The sequence below is a fragment of the Bos indicus x Bos taurus genome, chromosome 25, assembly GCF_003369695.1.
Source record: "Bos indicus x Bos taurus breed Angus x Brahman F1 hybrid chromosome 25, Bos_hybrid_MaternalHap_v2.0, whole genome shotgun sequence".
NCBI lineage: Eukaryota > Metazoa > Chordata > Mammalia > Artiodactyla > Bovidae > Bos > Bos indicus x Bos taurus.
The window spans coordinates 19,912,415-19,934,218 of NC_040100.1; the positions used below are offsets into that span (position 1 = coordinate 19,912,415).

The following is a 21,804-nucleotide window of genomic DNA, read 5'->3' on the forward strand; positions in this document are numbered from 1 at the left end:
CACCGAGCAGTGTCAGGTCAGGGGTTCTGGAGTCTCGTACTGGGTGGGCTCCTTCCCTCTTCCTAGGCCTTGACTTTTCTCTCTGTTCTGAGATTCCCAGATTTGTCCCTGTGAGGAAATAAGTGGTAAAAGAGGGAATCTGTCTACTGGTGTGTTGATTCTATACTTGAGAAATGTCATCCCCTCCCAGTGACACATTCACTGGCCTCTAGAGTTGTCATTGTGTTTAACCCCTACCCACAGCTCTCCAGGCTGGTTCAGCTGTCGAGGAGGTTTTAAGTCCGAAGGTGTGTTGCGTGAGCAACTTCTAACGCCCTCTCTTGCTGGTGGGCAGAGTTGATTCTTGCCCTGCGGGCTCTGATCTAACCCTTTTTGGGTCTGTGAAAGCTCACACATTGAAACTCTGCAGCAGGAGAATTCCTGTAATTGCTTCAAAACAGAAAGGGCTTCTTGGCCCGGAGCCTTTGGGCAGTACTGAGCACAGGGAGAGCCCTGGGGATTGGGGTGCTAGGAGCTTGGCCCGCTTATCTGCTGCTGGGCCACCCTTGGGACAACAGACCTGAGCCCCGGACGCTGTACAGGAATATACACATTGTCTAGATAGAATTTTCAGAATGCCTCCTGTGTGCCAAACGTTGATCTAGGTGGTTTCTCATTGTTCTGTCTCTGAAAGCTCACAGTCACTTGGCAGAATTAACATTCTTATCCCCAGTTTGGCACTTTAGGAAATTGAGTCTTAATGAGGTTGACTAACTGCTCAGCATATGTTAGTTAGTATTTGACTCCATATTCGTTTCTTTCCAAAATCTGTGCTTTCTAATTAAAAATTTTTTTAATTTAATTTTTTATTTTTTGGCTACACCACCTAGCATGTTGGATCCTAGTTCCCCAACCAAGAATCGATCTTGCACACCCCCACCGCTGCCCCATGCATTGGAAGCTCAGAGTCTTAACCACTTGACCACCAGGGAAGCCCCTTTAATTCTTTTTTTAATCTTGGCTGTGCCACACAGCTTGCGGAATCTCAGGTCCCTGACTAGGGATTGAACCTGGGCCACGGCAGTGAAAAGTGCCGAATCTGAACCACTAGAAATTGCTGTGCTGTTTTCCAACTGTGCTTTCTCTGTCAGTGGGGGCATCGCTGCTAATATAGCAAATGAACACAGGTATTCCTAAAATGAGTGTTAATAAACGGTTATAAATAATTTTTTTTCTCAGCGTACAGGATCAAGACAAAAAACTTCAGGATTTATGGAGAACATGTCAGAAGTTGCCACCACAAAATTTTGTTAACTTTAGGTATGTATGATTGGCATTCTGCAAATTAAGCCACCGAGCTGCAATGAAGAAAGGTTTAATCCGCAGCGGAGAGGCCACTGGATTCAAGCATGTTTGGCACAATCAAAAAAATGCTCTGGAGGGTAACTCGGGGTTGCTGGGAGTGGGGCTTGATATATATTACTGTGATGTGTCTGGAGCACGGGCATCATGTCTGCCATCGACAGGTACGTCTCCTGACCATCTCATCACTGCAGCTGTTGGGGAAAAATTCTTATGAAAAGTTTGATCGACAGTATGTTGGATTTGGAGTCCAAATTGTCCAATATCTAAAAGGCAAAAATTCAACAATAGTTGTCCTTTCTGTAATGTGTTTCACATATGCTACATAATTTAAGCAGTGTACAAATCATCCTGCTCAATAAAACTTCAAGAAATGGAGATTATGTATTAGTTTGTGGGATGGCTGTGTTTGTAGGAAAATTTGCCATGGAATAAATTTCTAGTATTTAACTTCAGTTTTCTCTTTGACTTAAAATGTAACTTTGAAGAAGCACAGAGAGAGGGTAAAAAAGGTAGCCTGAGGTAATAAAGTTGTTTAAAACCAAAGAAAACTTTGTAAGAAGATATGATCTGAAATGACAGATACTTTACTGGTGAAAGTTCTGGTATGTCACCTGACCTTTAATTTCAGTCTTAGATCCTGTTACTAAGCTAAAGCTAAATATTCTAATATTTAGCTAATATTTTGAAATCTAAATATTTTAATATCTTAGCTATCAACCATGCCTTATGAATGTGTTAAATTTATAATCCCTTATTTGATTTGTTTAACACACCCAGCTTGTAATTGCAGGTACTCTTTCTTCAGTGTCTTATGGTGGAAACTAAATTACAGTGCTTGGTAGTTTGGGATCTGAGCTTTTATTTTGTTTAACTTACTCATTATAATTTTTACTAATTGTTTTTTGACTAGGGAGGACATTTCCATGGTTCAAAATTCAAAGATGTACAATGGAAAAAATCTCTTTCCTCTTCTTGTCTCTCAGCCACCTACTTCCTCTCCTGAGAAACAACTCGTGTTTTCAGTTTCTTGTATATCCTCTCAGCAAGAGTTGATAGATGTAGAATCAAATATATATACATATATATATGTCTACATACATATCTACAAACGTTTCTGTCACACCTTTCACTTTTTTTTTTTAAACCAAATGGCACTGTATATTAGGTACATCATTCTTCTCCTTGCCTTCTTTGCTATAATGCACGTCCTGGAGGTCTGTCCATATCAGTGTGTAATACATTTTTATGGCTACATAGTACTCTACTGTATGGATATGCTATGATTTATTTAATCAGCCCCCTCTTGGTAAATAGTTGGGTTTGTGCTTAATTTTTTGCTTTTATAGTGCTATTTTTGTACCTGAGAGTATATGATAAATTGGACATTTTCATAATTAGGGCCTAAAGCATTCTCATATACAGTTTCTTTTAAGCAATAAACCTATACTTGTATTTTTAAAATCATGTTTGTAAAAAAGAAATTATGTTCACATTAAGAATATATTGACCCCACTGTTAATCAAATTGTAATCTATTTCAGGGTAGAGAGGTCCTTTATTTCAGGTCATAAAGGAAAAACAGATTAGAAATATATAGCACATAGAGATTGAATCATTGAGGTTTGCATTTGAGCTGTTTTCCCATTCCAAGCTCTGAACTATCTATTCCCTGGAACAAAGAACATGTACTTATGGAGAATGAAATGGCAACCCACTCCAGTATTCTTGCCTAGAGAATTCCATGGACAGAGGAGCTTGGCGGGCTAGTCCATGGGGTCACAAAGAATGGGACAATAAAGGTTACTTCAATAACAAAAAAAAAAGAAAACACACTTAACCCAAGGCAGCTTTGGGTTAAGTCACACCCTGCAGTTAGCATCTGTGGGATCTGGGGTTGAGCACCCCATGGGCAGGAAGGTACTGCTCCTCCAAGTATTTCAGAGTAGATGCTTTTCTTCTCTCTTTTGTTCCGTAGGTATTTAATCAAGTTCCTTGCGAAGCTTGCTCAGACCAGCGACATTAATAAAATGACCCCCAGCAACATTGCAATCGTGTTAGGCCCTAACTTGTTATGGGCCAAAAATGAAGGGTGAGTAACCGTTCCCTGTATCCTATTATCTAAGTTCTGCTTTCCACCTGATGCGAAGGGTAGACATGAAATTCACTTCTGAAGTCGATATTTCCCTGATAGCCGACTTTCTCAGACCTTACTATGCGCTGGGTCCTGTCCCACACGCTGGTCACACAAAGGTGTAAGAGACTTTGTCCCTGTCCTCCAAGGACCCCAGTCCTGGGCAGCCAGGCAGGTGAACGGTGATCGTGCAGTGATAAGCTCCACACACACATCTGTGCATCATAGACGTTATGAAGGAGGAACACAGCTTGGGCTGAGTCATTCAGGAGGAGACGGCACTTGACTGATGATGGATGAGCGGTTTTCCATGGGTAGGACCTGAATGAGCCGTGGCACAGAGGGCATAAAAAGGCCCTGGTCTCTGTGTTTGGGGATGAGGGGTGGGGTGCATCATGTGGTCTCATATAGCTTGAGCACAGGGGTCATGAGGCTGTGGGTGAAATTTGTGGAGCCACTTTATGAAGGGCCTCATGCATCTTGCTGAGATGTTAGCAACTTATTTTATGGGTCATGCTGGGAAGAGGGCATCAAGATTTCTCAGCAGAAGAATCACTTGAGCAAATTGGATTTAGAAAGATTATTTGTTGGCTCTGAGAACTGTAGATTGACTGGAGGAGAGGTATCTAAGAGGTCAACTAGGAAGCGTCCAGGAAACCACTCATGTTGACATCTGCCACATAACCTTTTGAAATCAGTGATCTGTCCTCATTTTTACAGATGAGGATGCTGAGGCTTAGACAGGACAAATAATTTGCTTATTGCACAGCAGGGAAGTGGTGGGGCCCACAGGATCTGTCCTTAGCTTTTACCACTCTTCCCTGCCTCCCCTCACTTCTCTTCAGCTTTGTAAAATCATGAATGGTTCAAGTTACCATTCAAAAAATATAAGGACTTTCTGAATCAAATTTTTTCTATCTTTAATTCATCCATTTCCTTGTGTTATGCCCACTCTTGTTTTGGAAAGTATTTATAAAATTATTTACAAAGATCCAACGTTATAAAGCAAAAGATAAGTGAATATAAAGGCTAACTACATAGTGAATCGTATCCTACAGCAAATAAATTCCAAGGTAGACCAAAGAGGTAATTATAAAGAGTGATGTTATAAACATAGCAAGTTAAAAAAAAATAAGTAAATAAACATAAATGCGTCAGGTAAATATTTATTAGCTTTGAGCATATAATGTAAGAGGATTTTATAAGCATAAAAGCAGTTTAGGAAACAGATAAGTCAAAAAGCTCCTTAAATAAATAGCAATTCGCAAATGGGAAGGGAGTTCCTCTAAAAATATCCAGATACATAAAAAGGTCTTGAAATCAATAGGTAAACAATATCTCCTCAAAAAGAAAGATTGGCCAAGAATACCAGTGAATCGTTCCTCCCCCGTGCTGAGGTTCTAAGGCAGGAGAATCAGAATCCAGGTGGGTGGAAGGGAAGCATGAACCAGAGGGGAGGGTGATTTTCAAGCAGAATTTGGATTCAGATTCCAACTAATCTGGAATTTGAAAGGAGCTAGAACTTTCACATGGTTGGAAATCAGAGCAAAAGTATTCTTCCCAGTGGAAAGACAGGTTCTAGTGATAAAAGGAGGGAGGAAGTAGGTTTGGGACAGTCGGATGTGGGATCCAGTCTGTCAGAGATCTGTGTCCTCCTTTATATGAAAAACCTCAGAACAGTCATGATGCTGTAAAAATTAAGTGCAGTGAAGAATCTGAGGCTCTGAGCATGGTTGGTGCCCAGTAAATGTCAGGCCCTTGCAGCCCGTCTGCCATCCTGTGTTCTGACTCTGGACTGGATGTGAGCTCCTTAACTGCAGGGACAACAATTCTTCTTTATTTTCTTTCTTGTGAGCCCTGGCATTCAGACACTGTCAACTTCTGAACACACACCTTGGGACCAGTCCACATCTGTATGTGACAACCTTAGTTAACATGTGTAAACGCAGAGCCCAGGTCTTCTGTGTGATAAGAGACACCCCGAAACACTGCATACGCTTGGCTGCATCATAGCCATGATCACCATTGTATATGTGATCCGGGGTCTTAGACAGTGTGACTCCCACAGGCAAGAGTATGGAGTGGGAAAATGCAGGCCTGTCCCCAAACAACTGAAAACCAGCATTCTGAGACATCATTGGGGACTGACTTACGTCATACTTGTTAGCACAGACTAAGGAGTGACGGCCAAGTTAGGGTAATTTTTCTTCCTGGGTGATCACTGCCACACTCCTTGGCCAGAGCCTGATGGATCTCATTTTTGCCTTTGTACTTAAATGTTTTATCCTTTCAATATAATTGAATTGCCCTGACTCAACCTGCAGAAATTAGAAGCTGACCTGGGGAGGTGGTTTAACTTTGTCTACTTCCTTTGCAGAACGCTCGCTGAGATGGCAGCTGCCACATCCGTCCACGTGGTTGCGGTCATCGAACCCATCATCCAGCACGCCAACTGGTTCTTCCCCGAAGGTGACTGCCGCTCCAATTTCATCGACACACTGATACACAACAGTAGTATAAACAGTCTTTCTTTGTTGTTTATCTTTGAAGTTTTCATTGCGGTAAAATACACATAATATGAAATTACCGTTTTAAGTGTACAATTCAGAGGGTTAACTGCATTCCCAGTGTTGTGCCACCACCATCATCTATTTCCAAAGCTTCTTCATCATTCCAAACTGAAACCCTGCCCACTGAACGATAAGTGTACATTATCTCTGCCCCTCAGTCTCTGTAACTGTTAATACTGTCCTGCTTTCTGTCTCTGGGAGTTGGTGATGGACAGGGAAGCCTGGCGTGCTACAGTCCCTGGGGTCACAAAGAGTTGGACACAACTGAGCAACTGAACTTTCTGTCTCTGTGAATTTGCCTGTTCTATGCATGTCCTATAAGTAGAATCATAGAATGTTTAAGCCTGTGTGTCTGGCCTGTTTCATTTAGCATAACAATTTCAAGGGTCATTCATCCATGTTGTAGCATGTGTCAGAATTTCATTCCGTTTTAAAAATCTGAATAATATTCCTTGTATGTATAAACAGCATTTTGTTTATCTGTTAGCCGATTGGTGGGCGTTTAGGCTGTTTGCACCTTTTTGACTATTGGTAATTGGCCGCTCTAAACATCGGTATAGGAGTATCTGTTTAATTCCCAGATTTGAGTTATTTTGGGTACATATCCAGGAGTGGCATTGCTGAGCTATATGAGAATTCTATGTATAAACAATCTTTTTAAGGAAGCAAATGCATAAGTAATCCCATCACATTGCCTTTACTTTTTCATGCTTCTTTTTAGACCCTTGGCATTCCTGTTTTCACACAGTAGTAGCCTCACTGTTGGGTATTTCACTTTGTTTCACGGCACATGGAGTCATCCATTCAGCCAGTGTGTGCTGAGTACTCGCTAGGTGCATGTTTGCTGGTGAGATGTGCTGTCTTCCTTGGAAAAGGAGACCTGATCGTCAGAGAAACTCTAACACATGACACCTTTGAAGGAAGGTGGAGGGAGGATTTGACAGACTCAGGTGTCAGGCACAAAGGGCCAGGGATGGCTCTGTAGAAGAGGTGACACTGACATGCAGGGATCCTCAGGGGTGCAGGGCCCCCTTTCGGGTACTGGTTGGGAGTCTGGCCCTTCCGCCCCAGCTTTGCCCAGAGCAGCCCGGCTGTCATCCTCTGGAGTGTAAGCTCCTTGAAGCCTGGTCAAGCACAGCTCTTCTCCTCTGTCTTTTTTCCTCATAGTCATCTTTCTTCTCATCTGTCTCTTCCCCTGAGTTCCCACCATCCAGAATCACACCCCACTCATGTAAGGATGCATAGTGAATGTGTGATGGATAGGTGATAATTGGCATTCTGCCCAGGGTTTCCTTTTTTTTTTTGGAGGGGGTCAGTGTTCATTGAGGTGCAATTTGCATAAATTAACAACTGACTGTACAGTGTAATGATTTTTAACAAATACATCCAGTGTGTACCTGCCACAACGATTTATATAGAGTGTTTCCATCATCCCAGAGAGTTCTTTCATGACCCTTTTCAGTCATGCCTATCATTCAGCCGGTGGCCATCACTCATCTGCTTTCCGTGTCTACAGTCTGTCTTTTAAACATTTTTATATAAATAAGAGTATGGAGTGTAGTCTTTTGTATCTGGCTTCTTTCATTTAGCATCATGCTTTTCAATAAGTTGAATCGCTCAGTCGTGTCCGACTCTTTGCAACCCCGCGGACTGCAGCACCCCAGGCTCCCTGATCACGCTTTTGAGAGCCAAGATTTCTTTTGAGAAAACGAGTCTTCAGAACCTGCTATAGACAGTATGAAGTTGATACCGCCCTTTTTATCTATTTAATATCAAGCTGTAAATATCTTAGTTTTTTCTGCTTCCAATAAGTAGTCATCCATGCTCAGTATCCTCTTCCATATTCCATGTTTTCTTTTTTTTTTTTTAAGAAAAGAGAAAGTGGGGGAGTTGTGTAACTTGGATGCTGAATCATACCCCTCCCTTAGCTCTAGTTTTCTTACCTTACCCCCCTACCTTGGTTTGGGAAACTGTCCTTAAGAAGATGAGGTGCCTGGGGCTTCCCCTTGTGAAATAGTGAGGGCTCGTGGACGAGAGGAGTCTCCTGTCCCAGTGGGGTGTCCTCCAGCTCTCTTGGCCCCTGTGCGCTGTGTCTCACGTACACACTTCTTTTTCTTCCGGCAGAGGTGGAATTCAACGTGTCAGAAGCGTTCGTACCTCTCACCACCCCAAATTCCAATCACTCATCCCACACTGGAAACGACCCTGTCGACTCGGGGACCCTGGAGAGGAAGCGGCCTGCCAGCATGGCGGTGATGGAGGGGGACCTGGTGAAGAAGGAGAGGTGCGTTCAGAGCTATGATCTTCACGGTGGTGGGAGCTGGCACAGGGAGAGGCAGCGACCCATGGTCCCTGGTCCTGCCTCAGGGGACCTGTCCCTCGGGAGCGACTCAGTGAGCACCCAGGCCTGTCAGAGTCCAGACAGTTTCAGGAACTCGGCTCTAGTTCGTTGCAAACATTAATCCGTCCCGACAGGAGGTGTGTAGCCACCAGTTAACACTCGTACCTGGCGCATCCAAGCTTTGCTTGGTGGTCTGTGATGAGCCCTACACAGTAGCATCACACACATGTTACTAAATGTTACTAAATGTACTTGATTGGAGAAAAAGAAAAAAAAGAGTTAAATATTGAGGATGTCTGTCCAGGAGTGAATATGAGAACAACCCACCTCTCATGGTGATCTGTGTGAGCTGGTGTCTAAAGACACACGTTTTTGGTATAACTTGGTTCCTCACTGGATGCCAACCATAGGAGCCTCAGTTTTTGCCAGTTCTGGAAGAAAAAAAACTGCGTCGGACTTAGTAAGAGGCAGTACTAGTCTCTATACTAGGCTCCTTGGGTGATCTGTGGGATTTTCAAACGTTATTAAGACTATTTGTGGTTTTTGCCTTCAGATGCCAATCTGTCCAACATGTATGCTGAAATGCTACTGTGTTTACCAGTAACGCTGAGTTAGGAGTCGCGTGCTTTTCTCATGTACATGCAATAATCTTACTGGAAATAGTTTTACATGAAAACTAAACAACAAGCTCTTATTCTAACTGCCCGCTCTTAAAGTGAGGTCTGTTTTTTTGTTTTGCCTTTTTGTTGTTTCTTTGTTTTTAAAACCCATAGCAAAGGAAAAGGCTTTACTCTTCTGTTCCGTCACTCTGGAGGCCACATTTATGATGTGCAGAAGCTTCACTCCTCTGAACCCACATTCACACACGCAGAAGAGCTCCCTGATGACAAACTGTCCTTCACAGAATTAGCCTTTGTGTATCTGAAGTTACAGACTGCAGTGTTAGGGTCTACTTAGCACATGCTAAAGAGTTCCCAGCCATCTTCCTGGATGGATTCTCCCCACCAGCTGACTCAGTAACCACAAGCTCAGGCAGCCATATACCTTTCTAATCTTTTGAACTGGCCAAAAGGGTTAAAGTTCATACACCAGTGGCTTCAGTAGAAAGTGAATCTTCCTTCTAACCTATCGTCCAACCACCATCTCCTTTCCCAGAGCAACTATTTTTCCAGTCCTACACATCTGCTCAGATATATTCTTTGCATATTTACCATCATTTCTGGGCTTCCCTGGTGGCTCAGTGATAAAGAATCTGCCTGCCAATGCAAGAGACACAGGAGATGTGGGGTCAGAAAGATCCCTTGGAGTAGGAAATGGCAACCCACTCCAGTATTCTTGTCTGGAGAATCCCATGCACAGAGGAACCTGGTGGGCCACAGTCCATGGGGTCGCAAAAGAGTCGGACATGACTTAGCAGCTAAACAACAAACAGCGCGTCCTTTTGGATATATTCTTTGCATACGCATAGACCTAAGTTGGAGAAGGCAATGGCACCCCACTCCAGTACTCTTGCCTGGAAAATCCCATGGATGGAGGAGCCTGGTGGGCTGCAGTCCATGGGGTCGCTAAGAGTCAGACTTGACTGAGCGACTTCACTTTCACTTTAATCTTTCATGCATTGGAGAAGGAAATGGCAACCCACTCCAGTGTTCTTGCCTGGAGAATCCCAGGGACAGGGGAGCCTGGTGGACTGCCGTGTATGGGGTCGCACAGAGTCCGACACGACTAAAGCGACTTAGCAGCAGCAGCAGACCTAAGTTTCTACATCTCAGCTTAAGAGGTGACGTAAGGCTGTCTGACTTTGCTGCTGGTGGCACTTCTGCACTCAGCTTCCACCTTGATGGGGAAACACACAGATTCCAGGTGATGGCCTCGTGGAAATAAACTATGGAAATAAACACGCTGTTATGATGGCGCTCATTCAGGATGAGGCCTGCGTGTTTGCTTTCAGCTGCTCACACCCACTTTCAGAAAGGACGTTGGTCAGTACCAGGTCCAGATTTAGAGCCCTGTTACTCCGTGCCTGAGTAACAGGAGCGACCATTCATCTGGTCCTTGCTGCTTCATTGCATGCTGGGCAACTGGGGTGGCTGTCCCCGCGTGTGGGGTTTAACACGCGGGGACCGACGGGCGTCTGTGTCAGTGGTTGGCTCGCATGGTGTGTTGCTCACTTTTCTTCTCTCTGTGTAGCTTTGGTGTGAAGCTTATGGACTTCCAGGCCCACCGGCGGGGTGGCACCCTAAATAGAAAGCACGTATCCCCTGCTTTCCAGCCACCACTCCCGCCCACAGATGGCAGCACCTTGGCTCCGGCGGGCCCAGAGCCCCCTCCTCAGAGCTCTAGGGCCGAGAGCAGCACAGGGGGTGGGACTGGCCCCTCCTCTGCAGGCATTCTGGAGCAGGGGCCCAGCCCGGGCGACAGCAGGTAAGGAGGCCAGCTTCTGCTGGCAGTGGGTGCCAGACACCCCAGCCTTCTTGCAGGTGCTGGCCTGCGGGCATGGCCTCCATGTCCCAAGGATCATTTGGCACAGCATGAACCATCTTTGCCTTCACTCCTTCTGGCAAAGGATGGAAAAAAAGACTGCAAATTGCTTGCTTCCTTTCCTGTTTTCAAAAGAAAGCAACATTTGTTTGCATTCTTTACCATACTGCTTTAGGGGTGGGAAGCTAGAAGCCAGTGAGTGTCTCACAAGTCATAAGCCTCTCCTACCTGTTTGATGTATACTCGTTATTCACGTAGCACTTGCTTGTTGTCATCCAGAACGCTAACTAGTAAATGCTGGCCTGTAACAAGTTAGTAAAATAATTATATTCCTTGCATTCCTTCACTCATCCATTCAGCCATCCATCCAATCAGATGTAGTGAATAACTGTGCTGGCCACTATACTGAGCATCCCCCCAGCCCCCTGACTTTAAGTCTTGTAGGGGAGGGGATACATGAGTACAAAGTAGAAAATAATGGTAGATTTTCTTCGGAGGCTCTTTGGTTACTTCACCTTTTGATTAGCCACCTGGAGTGGACTGTGAATTTATAGCAGCTTTAGGGAAAAATACCTTTGACCTGGAGACCTTTATTGAATGGGCGTGAATTCAGTTCTCCACTCTGACCTGGGCAGATAGCCACGAGAAGCCACTTGAGGTGGTATGTTGGGTGGTTCAGAGCTGGCAGCTGCTATAAAAGATGAGCCCCTCTTGGACATGCTAACATTTTTACTGTATTTGGTCTACCTTGGCCACCTATAAAGCACTGAACGGTCATATATCAAGTAAAATAAAAGGTAAAACAAGGATGGCCGCCTGTGAATCGTGCACTTTTTTCCTGCCCAGAGGTGACTTTGCCTTGGGGGAGCTCCCTCAGGTCTTCTCCTGTGGTGAGGAGAGACTGCTTGTCATGTGCAAAGCATAATGAGATGAGAATCTCATTAAATTCTCATAGCTAACTGAGGGCTTTGTACATTCCTACATTCCTTTCTACCAGCATAATTGAAGGAAATATACCTCCTGGTTAAAAATAACTAAGGCCTCAAACTCCCTGGTGCTTCAAACACGCATTGTAAGCTCCACCTTGGCCTGTCCATAACTCCTGCCACACAGGTGTTCATTTGGGCCTAAATCTTTTGCTTGGAGAAAAAGTCTTAGCAGACTCACACATTTTCATTTACCTGCAGCGTTCAATTTGTTTCAATCAGGCAAAATATTTTATTTAAGACAGAAATTAGTCTTCACCGCAGAAGGACAAATAGGATCTCCGTCATCAATTTGCTCTTTGTTTTTTGTGCTCTGTAGATATCTTGGGGTACATCTCATCAATGGCATTTACCTTGACAAATTGTAGCTGTAAAGTTCAGTATACAAAGTTCTGAGCCAGGGATTAGTGGAACCTCAGATCTGATCTCTACGCCACTATTAACCCACCCTGGACCTTGAGTAATCATTTAGCCTCTCAGAGTTTCTCTTTCCTGCAGGCCAAATTATTGATAATAATTGAGCACTTGATCATTTAGCATAGCATTAGTGTTTTGCTACTCCATTTGCTTAGTTTTGTCCAACGTGTATGTCAAAATAGTATTATTTTGAAGTCCAAAAACCCTTTCATGTCTTTAAATGTTGCCTAGTTTAAGTACAAGCTCATTAGAACTTGAAATTTCTTATTGATTGCTGCAAAATGGCCTCTCATGATTTTTAAGTGACAGAGTAGTTGGAAGACCATCTGGTGCCATGAATCTCAAAATCTGTGGTCCTGGCTGGCACCAAATAGATACCATCTTCAAAGACCCTGAGTGAGCTATTTAAAAGTTCAGACCACCTCCTTGCCTGCTATGGGGAAAACTAGTGGGAATCCCGTACTTTACAGCATGTTTAGCTTTTCTAGCTGGAAATGCTTGACATCTAACGTGGCTTCTGCTCCCCATAGTCCTCCAAAGCCCAAGGACTCTGTAGCTGCCCCCGCGCCCGGGAGGAACAGCAGTCAGGCGGCCCCCGGCCCAAGCCAGGCCCAGGCAGCTGCCGGCTCCCATCAGCTCTCTGTGGGCCCCGCGCACAATTCCGCCGGCCCGAGCCCTCACACTGTGCGCCGAGGTAAGTCCCCGCCACCTTCACTCGTGCTCTTGGGGAGGGACACGCACACCTCCCTGGGTCAGCGTAGCAGTCAGGCTGAGAAGCTCTCCGGCTGATGGTTCCACATCTGTTGTAAAGTGGCAAGCAGAAATACCAGTCGTTAAGGAAAAGAATCCTTAAGGGAAGTGGAAAAACGGGGAGCAGGCAAACAGACCTTTCAGAATATGTTTGAGCTACCAAGCCTGAGAGACAGTCGTTTCTCCAGAAATGCTCCCTGTTTTCCAGGAACCTGGTGTTCCAAGCCCTCACTCTGTTTTCAGAACCACAGCCTCTGTCCCAGCCAGGCTTCCTGGGCCTGGGAGCCCCCAGGCTCTCTGGATTGGGCTCTGGGCCTCTGGGTCCCCATTCACATGTAATCTGACCTGCTCCCACCTGTGCCACTGTGGTCCTCACCCCCGCAGGCAGGGACATGGCTTTTTTTTTTTTTTTTTTTAATGAAAAATTCTTTAAATTCTATAGTGCTTTACAGTTTTTTCAAAAGTTTTGCACACGTGATTTAATATAATCCCATAATAACACCCCCTTTTTTCCATACCCCTTTCTTGCCCCTCCCCGCATCCCTCTCCCTAGTGGTAACCACTGTTTTGTTCTATGTATCTTTGAGTCTATGTATCTTTGAGTCTGCTGTTTTTTTGTTTTATTCACCACTCCATTGTATCTTAGATTCCATGTAGAAGAGATATCATACAGGATTTCTTTCTGACCTGTTTTGCTCAGCATAATGCCCATCAGGAGGGGGATGGCTTTAAGCCACAAAGCTGAGTGAGTCATCCTGGCTGGAACTCTCCATTCCTTCCATGCAGACCTCCCACCAGGCACCCTGCATGGCCTGGCCACATGGTCTAGGTTGGCCCCTCTGAGCCCAGCTCTTCCCTTGTCCCTTTACTGACTTCAGCCTCACTGGTCCACTCTCTGTTCCTCAGATGCACTAAGCTTACTCCCTCTTTAGAGCTTCTGCACATGTTTTCTCTTCTAGAACATTCTGTCCCACATCTTCACATGGTTCCTTCTTTTTTATTTTATTGGGGTAGGAGCACATGAGATCTACCCTTTTAAATATTTGTGTATAATAGACAGTACTGCACTCTTCAGTGCATAATACAATCCTGTACTGTAGACACAGTGATATACAAGAGATCTCCAGAAGCTGCCTAACATGACTGATACCTTATGCCTGTTGAATACCAGCTCTCCATCACTCCCCGTCTTTACTCCTGCCCCCAGTCCCTGGCAACGCCCATTCCACTCCTGGTTCCAAGAGTTTGACTGTTCTTGATACCTCATGTAAGTGGAATCAGTTAGAATAGGTCTTTCTGTGACTAGGTTGTTTCACTTCGCATCATGTCTTTAAAGTTCATCTGCATTGTTATATATGACAGAATTTCCTACTTTTTGAGGCTATTCCATTTTATATATATACCAACTTTTTAAAATCCAGTCATCCCTTCTCAGTGTAAGAAAAAAATTTGGAAGTAATTTTTGATGCAAATAAAGTATAGAAGATCCATATCCAATATACTGAATACTAAATTTAAAAAATCAGGAGCCACTTAAAGGGCTGATATCCTGTTCATCATAAAATTGAGATAAAAATTAGTTGTACTAAGAAATACCTTTTCACCTCCTTGGGAAAAATGACCATTTTTCTTTAAAGAAAAAAAAAATCCAGTTATCCATCAATGGGCAATAGATTGTTTCCACATCCTGGCTATTGTGAATCATGCTTCAGTGGACATGGATGTGCAAACAGTCTCTTCAAAATCCTGATTTCAGTTTTTTTGGATAAATACTCAGAAGTGAGATTCTTCAATCAATGTGGTAGTTTTATTTTTAATTTTTTTTAGGAGACTTCATTCTGTTTTCCATAATGGCTGTCAGATCAGATCAGTCACTCAGTCGTGTCCGACTCTTTGCGACCCCATGAATCGAGCACGCCAGGCCTCCCTGTCCATCACCAACTCCCCGAGTTCACCCAGACTCACGTCCATCGAGTCAGTGATGCCATCCAGCCATCTCATCCTCTGTCGTCCCCTTCTCCTCCTGCCCCCAATCCCTCCCAGCATCAGAGTCTTTTCCAATGAGTCAACTCTTCGCATGAGGTGGCCAAAGAACTGGAGTTTCAGCTTTAGCATCATTCCTTCCCAAGAAATCCCAGGGCTGATCTCCTTCAGAATGAACTGGTTGGATCTCCTTGCAGTCCAAGGGACTCTCAAGAGTCTTCTCCAACACCACAGTTCAAAAGCATCAATTCTTTGGCGCTCAGCCTTCTTCACAGTCCAACTCTCACATCCATACATGACCACAGGAAAAACCATAGCCTTGACTAGACGAACCTTTGTTGGCAAAGTAATGTCTCTGCTTTTGAATATGCTATCTAGGTTGGTCATAGCTTTCCTTCCAAGGAGTAAGCGTCTTTTAATTTCATGGCTGCAGTCACCATCTGTAGTGATTTTGGAGCCCAGAAAAATAAAGTCTGACACTGTTTCCACCGTTTCCCCATCTATTTCCCATGAAGCGATGGGACCAGATGCCATGATCTTCGTGTTCTGAATGTTGAGCTTTAAGCCAACTTTTTCACTCTCCACTTTCACTTTCATCAAGAGGCTTTTGAGTTCCTCTTCACTTTCTGCCATAAGGGTGGTGTCATCTGCATATCTGAGGTTATTGATATTTCTCCCGGCAATCTTGATTCCAGCTTGTGTTTCTTCCAGTCCGGCGTTTCTCATGATGTACTCTGCATAGAAGTTAAATAAACAGGGTGACAATATACAGCCTGATGAACTCCTTTTCCTATTTGGAACCAGTCTGTTGTTCCATGTCCAGTTCTAACTGTTGCTTCCTGACCTGCATACAAATTTCTCAAGAGGCAGATCAGGTGTTCTGGTATTCCCATCTCTTTCAGAATTTTCCACAGTTTATTGTGATCCACACAGTCAAAGGCTTTGGCATAGTCAATAAAGCAGAAATAGATGTTTTTCTGGAACTCTCTTGCTTTTTCCATGATCCAGCGGATGTTGGCAATTTGACCTTTGGTTCCTCTGCCTTTTCTAAAACCAGCTTGAACATCAGGAAGTTCATGGTTCACGTATTGCTGAAGCCTGGCTTGGAGAATTTTGAGCATTACTTTACTAGCGTGTGAGATGAGTGCAATTGTGCAGTAGTTTGAGCATTCTCTGGCATAATGGCTGTACTTATCTACATTCCCACCAATAATGTATAAGAGTTCCAGTTTTTCCATATTCTCACCAATGCTTGCTGTCTGTTGTTTTTTGATATTAGCCATTCTAGCAGGTGTGAGGTAATATGTCGTTTTGGTTTTGATTTGCATTTTCCTGATTGTTACAATGTTGAGCACCTTTTCATATGTCTGTTGGCCATTTTTATGTCATCTTTAGAGAAATGCCTAATCAAGTCTTGAGTCTATTTTAAAATCAGGTTATTACTTATTTTGCTGTTGAGTTGTAGGAGTTCTTTATATATTTGGGGAACTAACACCTTTTCAGATACATGATTTTGAAATTTTTCTCCCATTCTGTAAGTCGCCTTTTCATTCTGTCGACTGTTTCTTTTGTTGCTTTACCAAAGCTTAGTAGTTTGATATAATCCCACACATCTATTTTTGCTTTTGTTGCCTATGCATTTGATGTCATATCCATGAAACCACTGCCAACACCAGTGTTATGAAGCTTTCCCCTTGTGTTTTCTTCAAAGAGTTTTACAGTTTCGGGTCTTACATTTAAGTCTTCAGTCCATTTTGAGTTGACCTCTGTGTTTTGTGTAAGATAAGGGTGTCATTTCATTCTTTCACATGTGAGTATCCAGTTTTGCCAGCATCGTCTGTTGGAAAAACTATCCTTTTCCATTGTGTATTCTTGGGACCCTGTTGAAGATCAGTTGGCAGTACAGACACAGATTTATTTCTGTGCTGTCTGTTCTCTCCATGCTTCAGGTCTCAGCTCAAAGACTTCCCCAGTGAACCCTCGCTGACCACCCAGTCTGAACTGAGGCCCACCACTCACACAAGTCATTCTCTTATCACATCACTCTGTTTCTTTCAGAGCCTTTTTCTCCATCTGAAATTTTTAAATTTGTGTTTTAACATATTGCTCGTCTCCCCTCATAGCTCACAGAACTGGGATCTTGCCTGTCTCACGCACTCCTATATTCCTAGTCCTGGTCCTGTGCCTGTTAGAGAGAGGATACTCAAATATGTATGGTTTGGGAGCTAAAGAAGCTTGAATGATTCAGATCTCAGGATGATTTTGCTCTCTTCCCACCATCTGGGACATTTGGCAATGTCTGGAGACTTGGAGCAGTATTGGCATCTAGTGTGTGGAGGACCAAGATGCTGGTAAACATCCTACCATGTGCGAGACAGCCCCCCGCAACACAGAACCATCTAGCTCCACATGTCAGTAATGTCTCTACAAAGAGACATGATTCACTGAAGATGTTTCTAAAGCCAGTTAAATTCCACGTGAACCAGGGCACCCTATGTCTTAACTCCAAACTGCATTTATCGGAGTATGGATGATCTTCAATATAAAATGACATATATATAACAAAATATATTTTTTAATATTAAATTTGATATAACTTTAGACTTAAAGGAGAGTTGCAGAGATAGTGTAGAACATGTACACATAGTCTTCACTGAACCTCTCTTAAATTTTTATACTTTTATGGAACAACTATAGACATCAGAAAATAACACTGAAACAGTGTTATTAGCTGAACTTCAGGCTTTGACCACATTTCCCCAGTTTTTCCAGTAAAGTTCTCTTTCTGTTCCAGTATCAATCCAGAATCCCACATTTTTAAGGTGTACAGTGTGATGATTTAATACATGTATTCACTGTGAAGTTATTACCCCAATCACAAGAGGTTAATATCCAAGATATATAAGAAACTCATACAATTCAATAGCAAAACAGAATATCCCATTTAAAAATGGGCAAAGAGTATATTTCTGAGTTCATTTTCTTGTGTTATCATCTCGGTAACCAAGACTGGGGAAACAATAAATAACAGTTTTGCTATTAAAAAACAGTTTTGCTATTACGGAGGCTCTCCTATAAGCCACCGTCATCTTTGTCTGCATCCTAACTGATGCTCGAGGGAAGTTAGGTCTTTTCTACCTGGATTCCAGGTATAGCCCTGGAAGCGAGGTTGAGATTCCTTCATAGCCCCTTTAGGAGTTTTTCCTGCATCACAGATCTCAGGTTTCCTCACAAGAAGAGTCTGAGCCTTTGTGCACCATCCACCTGCCCTGGCTCAGCCTCCCAGCACCTGCGGGGTGGGCTTAGACGAGGCCTTCCTCCCAGCCTGGCCTCCACGCGGGACTCGGACCTTGTTGTGCTACTCTCGTGCTTTCTCTCCAGATTCCCGCTACACCCTTAAATGTCAGGAATGATCTTTTATTCAGCATGAATTTGTACTTAATATTGTTTAGAACAGAATGCTGGAAATTTTTCTTTTTAAGTTGCTTATGATAACGAGAGTGCAGCTAATGTTCCAGATTCCTTTGTCAGTGGGTTGGTTGTTTCTGTGGGAAAAGATCTTCCCATTTCCAAGGTCAAAAGTTCTATCAAGCCAGCAGAGCAGACTTTATTCCTTTTTTATTCCTGAATTCTGGACCTTATGAGCAGGGAGCCAGGCAGCGTAGGAAGGAAGAAGAGAGAGAAAAAGAGTCCAAGGAGGCCACAGGACATGGTGTGAGCCTCTGCTCTGCTCTGTACTGGCTGTGTGACCCTTTACAAACACTTGACCTCTCTGAGCCTCGGTTTTCTGCACATGAAATGGATATGATAATGCCTGTCTTGCAGTGAGCTTATGAGACTTAAATGAGACAGTCTGTGTAAAGGGCCCAACTTGGTGCCAGTCACGTATTAGGTGAATGATACACCTTCATTTCTTCCCTTTGTTTCCCTCTTCCTTTCTTGCAGGATTAGGAGGATCTCAGCAGAATTTGAAAAAATGCTAAAGTTTCTCCTTTCCACTTATTTCTCCCAACCCCACACCAGCTCCAGACTTGTTTTTTTCTCCTACCCTGCCATCCTTGGTACCCAATTCCCACCCCCAGTGATACTGATCTTAGCTGACGTAGGGAGTAGAGTGATGCAATTCAACTCTTGGAACTGAATCCAAGGCTATCATCCAGATTTATACTTCTATCTAGAATATATCTATTAGCACAAATGATTCTGGAATTTGTAGAATTTCTTTCAATAATAAAAAAATATCATGCCCTCTAGGAGATGATACCTCAGGGCAAGGGGTCCATGGTTACGTACAGGCGGCCCAGTCATGCTTAGAGACCTCCTTAGCTATTCTTGGAGAAGGAAACGGCAACCTACTCCAGTATTCTTGCCTGGAAAATTCCATGGATGGAGAAGCCTGGCAGGCTATAGTCCATGGGGTCGCAAAGAATCGGACACGACGGAGCGAATAATACTTAGCTGGTCTTAAGGTGCTTGACTCCATGTAAGTGGGTCAGCCTCTGTTAACTGAGTTTTCTAATCATTCAGCTTTTAAAATGACAGGTTTTTAAAGACCTATATGTGTACAATGTACTTTTTAAAAAAAAATAGCCTTTTTATTTTGGAATAATTTTAGATTTACAGAAAAGTTGCAAAGGTAGTCTAAGAGTTTCGGTGTACTTCTCACTCACTTTCCCCTATGGTTAACATCTCCCATCACCAGGGTACTTTATCACCAGAGTTGGCTGTGAAACCAACCCTGGTACATTACTACTAACCAAACTCTGTATTTTGTTCAGATCTCACCAATATTTCCTCTACTGGCCCTCTTCTGACCCCAGCTTGATCCCCGACCCCCAGGACAGCATGTAGCATTTAGTCAACACCACCTCTCCTTACCGTTTCTGGACTGTGACAGTTTCTTAGTCTTCCCTTAGTTTTTCGTGGCCTTGACAGTTCTGGGGAGTCCTGGCATTTTGAAGACAGTCTGTCAACTTGCGTGTGTCAGACGCTTTTCTCATGGTTAGGCTGAGACTGTGGGGTTGGGCGAGGAGGACCACGGAGGGGGGTGCCCCTGGCTGACATGGGGTTGGGAGTGGGGGCAGGTCCGGATCTCACCTGGCTTACATGGTGAGGTTAAGCTCGGTACCCTGGGCCAGGGGGTGTTGGCCATCCCCAGCGCTCCGCTTCCTGAGAGATGTTTTTCCTTTGCGCAGCTGTTAAAAAACCTGCTCCAGCACCCCCGAAACCAGGAAACCCGCCTCCCGGCCACCCCGGGGGCCAGAGTTCTCCAGGAACATCTCAGCACCCACCCAGCCTGTCGCCAAAGCCGTCCACCCGCAGCCCTTCTCCCCCCACCCAGCCCCCGGGCCAGGCCCCGGGCCAGCCCTGCGCCACGTCGCAGCTCTCGGCACCGCGGAGGTACTCCAGCAGCCTGCCTCCGATCCAAGCCCCCAACCACCCGCCGCCGCAGCCCCCCACGCAGGCCGCATCGCCGTCGGCGCTCACCAAGCCGGGCAGCCAGGGCCCACCGGCGCCCGGTGAGCCTGGACTCGAGCAGTCGTCCCACACCCCTCCCCAGACTCCGACGCCCCCCAGCACTCCGCCCCTCGGAAAACAGAACCCCGGCCAGGCGGTGAGTAACCCCGAGACCGCACAGCCACACGCTGGAACCTTACCGAGACCGAGACCAGTACCAAAGCCAAGGAACCGGCCCAACGTGCCCCCGCCCCCTCATCCTCCCGGCGCGCACGCCGCCGGGGACGGCAACCTCAGCATCGCAGCTCCCACCGCCTCCAAAATAGTCACAGGTAAGTGGGAAATGGATTCAGACAGTTCCCCTTGCCAACTCTACCTTGCTTTATTACTATTCTCCTTCATTTAGGCTTCGATTTTACATCAGGGGTTGGCAAACCAGGACTGCGGGCCAAATCTGGCCCCCAGCTTGTTTTCATAAATAAAGCCTTCCGTTTGTTGACATGTTCTTTCTAGACGCTTCTATGCTAAAACAGCAGAGTTGTGTCGGCCTTTGGAAAGTCCTATACTCCCAGAGCCTTCAGAGTTCCTACCTGGCCCTCAGGTTTGCCAGCCCCTGATGTATAGGGTCACTATGTTTGAGAACCATCTACGTTTACATTTTCTAGGTATAATGACCTCATCCAAGTGGAAGGTATTGTCCAACTCGAGCATGATATTCATTTCTTAGTGAACTCATTAAAATGCTTGTTTTCTTTTCAAGAGTAATTTACAGTAAGTGAAGCATTTCAGGTATAATCTTAAAAACTATGTTTTGTGCTAACTGGATGCTCTCAGCAGGGAGATTTGAGACGCATGAGAATGCCAGCCTTTAATGGCAAAGAACAGAAGAATTGAGATTTCCTTTTAATTCTATGAAAACCTGTTTTAGGTATTGATGATTGTACAGATTTTACCTGTCTCATGGGATATTTTTTATTGGCAGTCTGGAACATAACCATTTATTTAATTGTAATTTTTTTTTTTTAATTTCCATCTCAAGTGCTCCAATTTACTGTTTAAGGATGAGATGGATGGATTTTTTTTTTAATGTTTTTAAAAATGGTAATTAGGAGCTTTGAATAATTTCTTAGAACAGCCTAGTTTTACATTTTCCTAAGTGGAGCTGTTTTTAGAGAAGTAGCTGAAATATATCTCTGGGCCCTCCAGCCATGCTGAATGACATCTCTGCTAAAAATGAGCAAAGGATACATCCCACCCTAAGTGACGAGGGTTAACCGACTAGTTTCTCTATTGATAACTTTTTTCCCCCAGGAATATATTGCGTGATTTACATGTGTTATAAATT

The 21,804-nt window shown here is 44.2% G+C and overlaps 1 protein-coding gene across 5 annotated transcripts in view; it reads left to right on the forward strand.

Moving 5' to 3' along the window:
- The window catches only part of ARHGAP17 (Rho GTPase activating protein 17), a 103,945-nt gene that overhangs the window by 69,935 nt on the left and 12,206 nt on the right, over positions 1–21,804 (forward strand). For 4 of the 5 annotated variants that reach the window (XR_003508670.1, XM_027527327.1, XM_027527329.1 and 1 more), the window contains exons 13-19: positions 1,219–1,299; positions 3,319–3,432; positions 5,852–5,943; positions 8,169–8,328; positions 10,576–10,809; positions 12,800–12,963; positions 20,198–20,791. Coding sequence is in view for 4 of the 5 variants with exons in the window: in XM_027527327.1 (XP_027383128.1) it covers positions 1,219–1,299; positions 3,319–3,432; positions 5,852–5,943; positions 8,169–8,328; positions 10,576–10,809; positions 12,800–12,963; positions 20,198–20,791 (1,439 nt within the window). In the remaining variant the exon portion in view is untranslated. The remainder of the gene's footprint in view (positions 1–1,218; positions 1,300–3,318; positions 3,433–5,851; positions 5,944–8,168; positions 8,329–10,575; positions 10,810–12,799; positions 12,964–20,197; positions 20,792–21,804) is intronic. The other variant, XM_027527331.1, reaches the window with a different exon arrangement.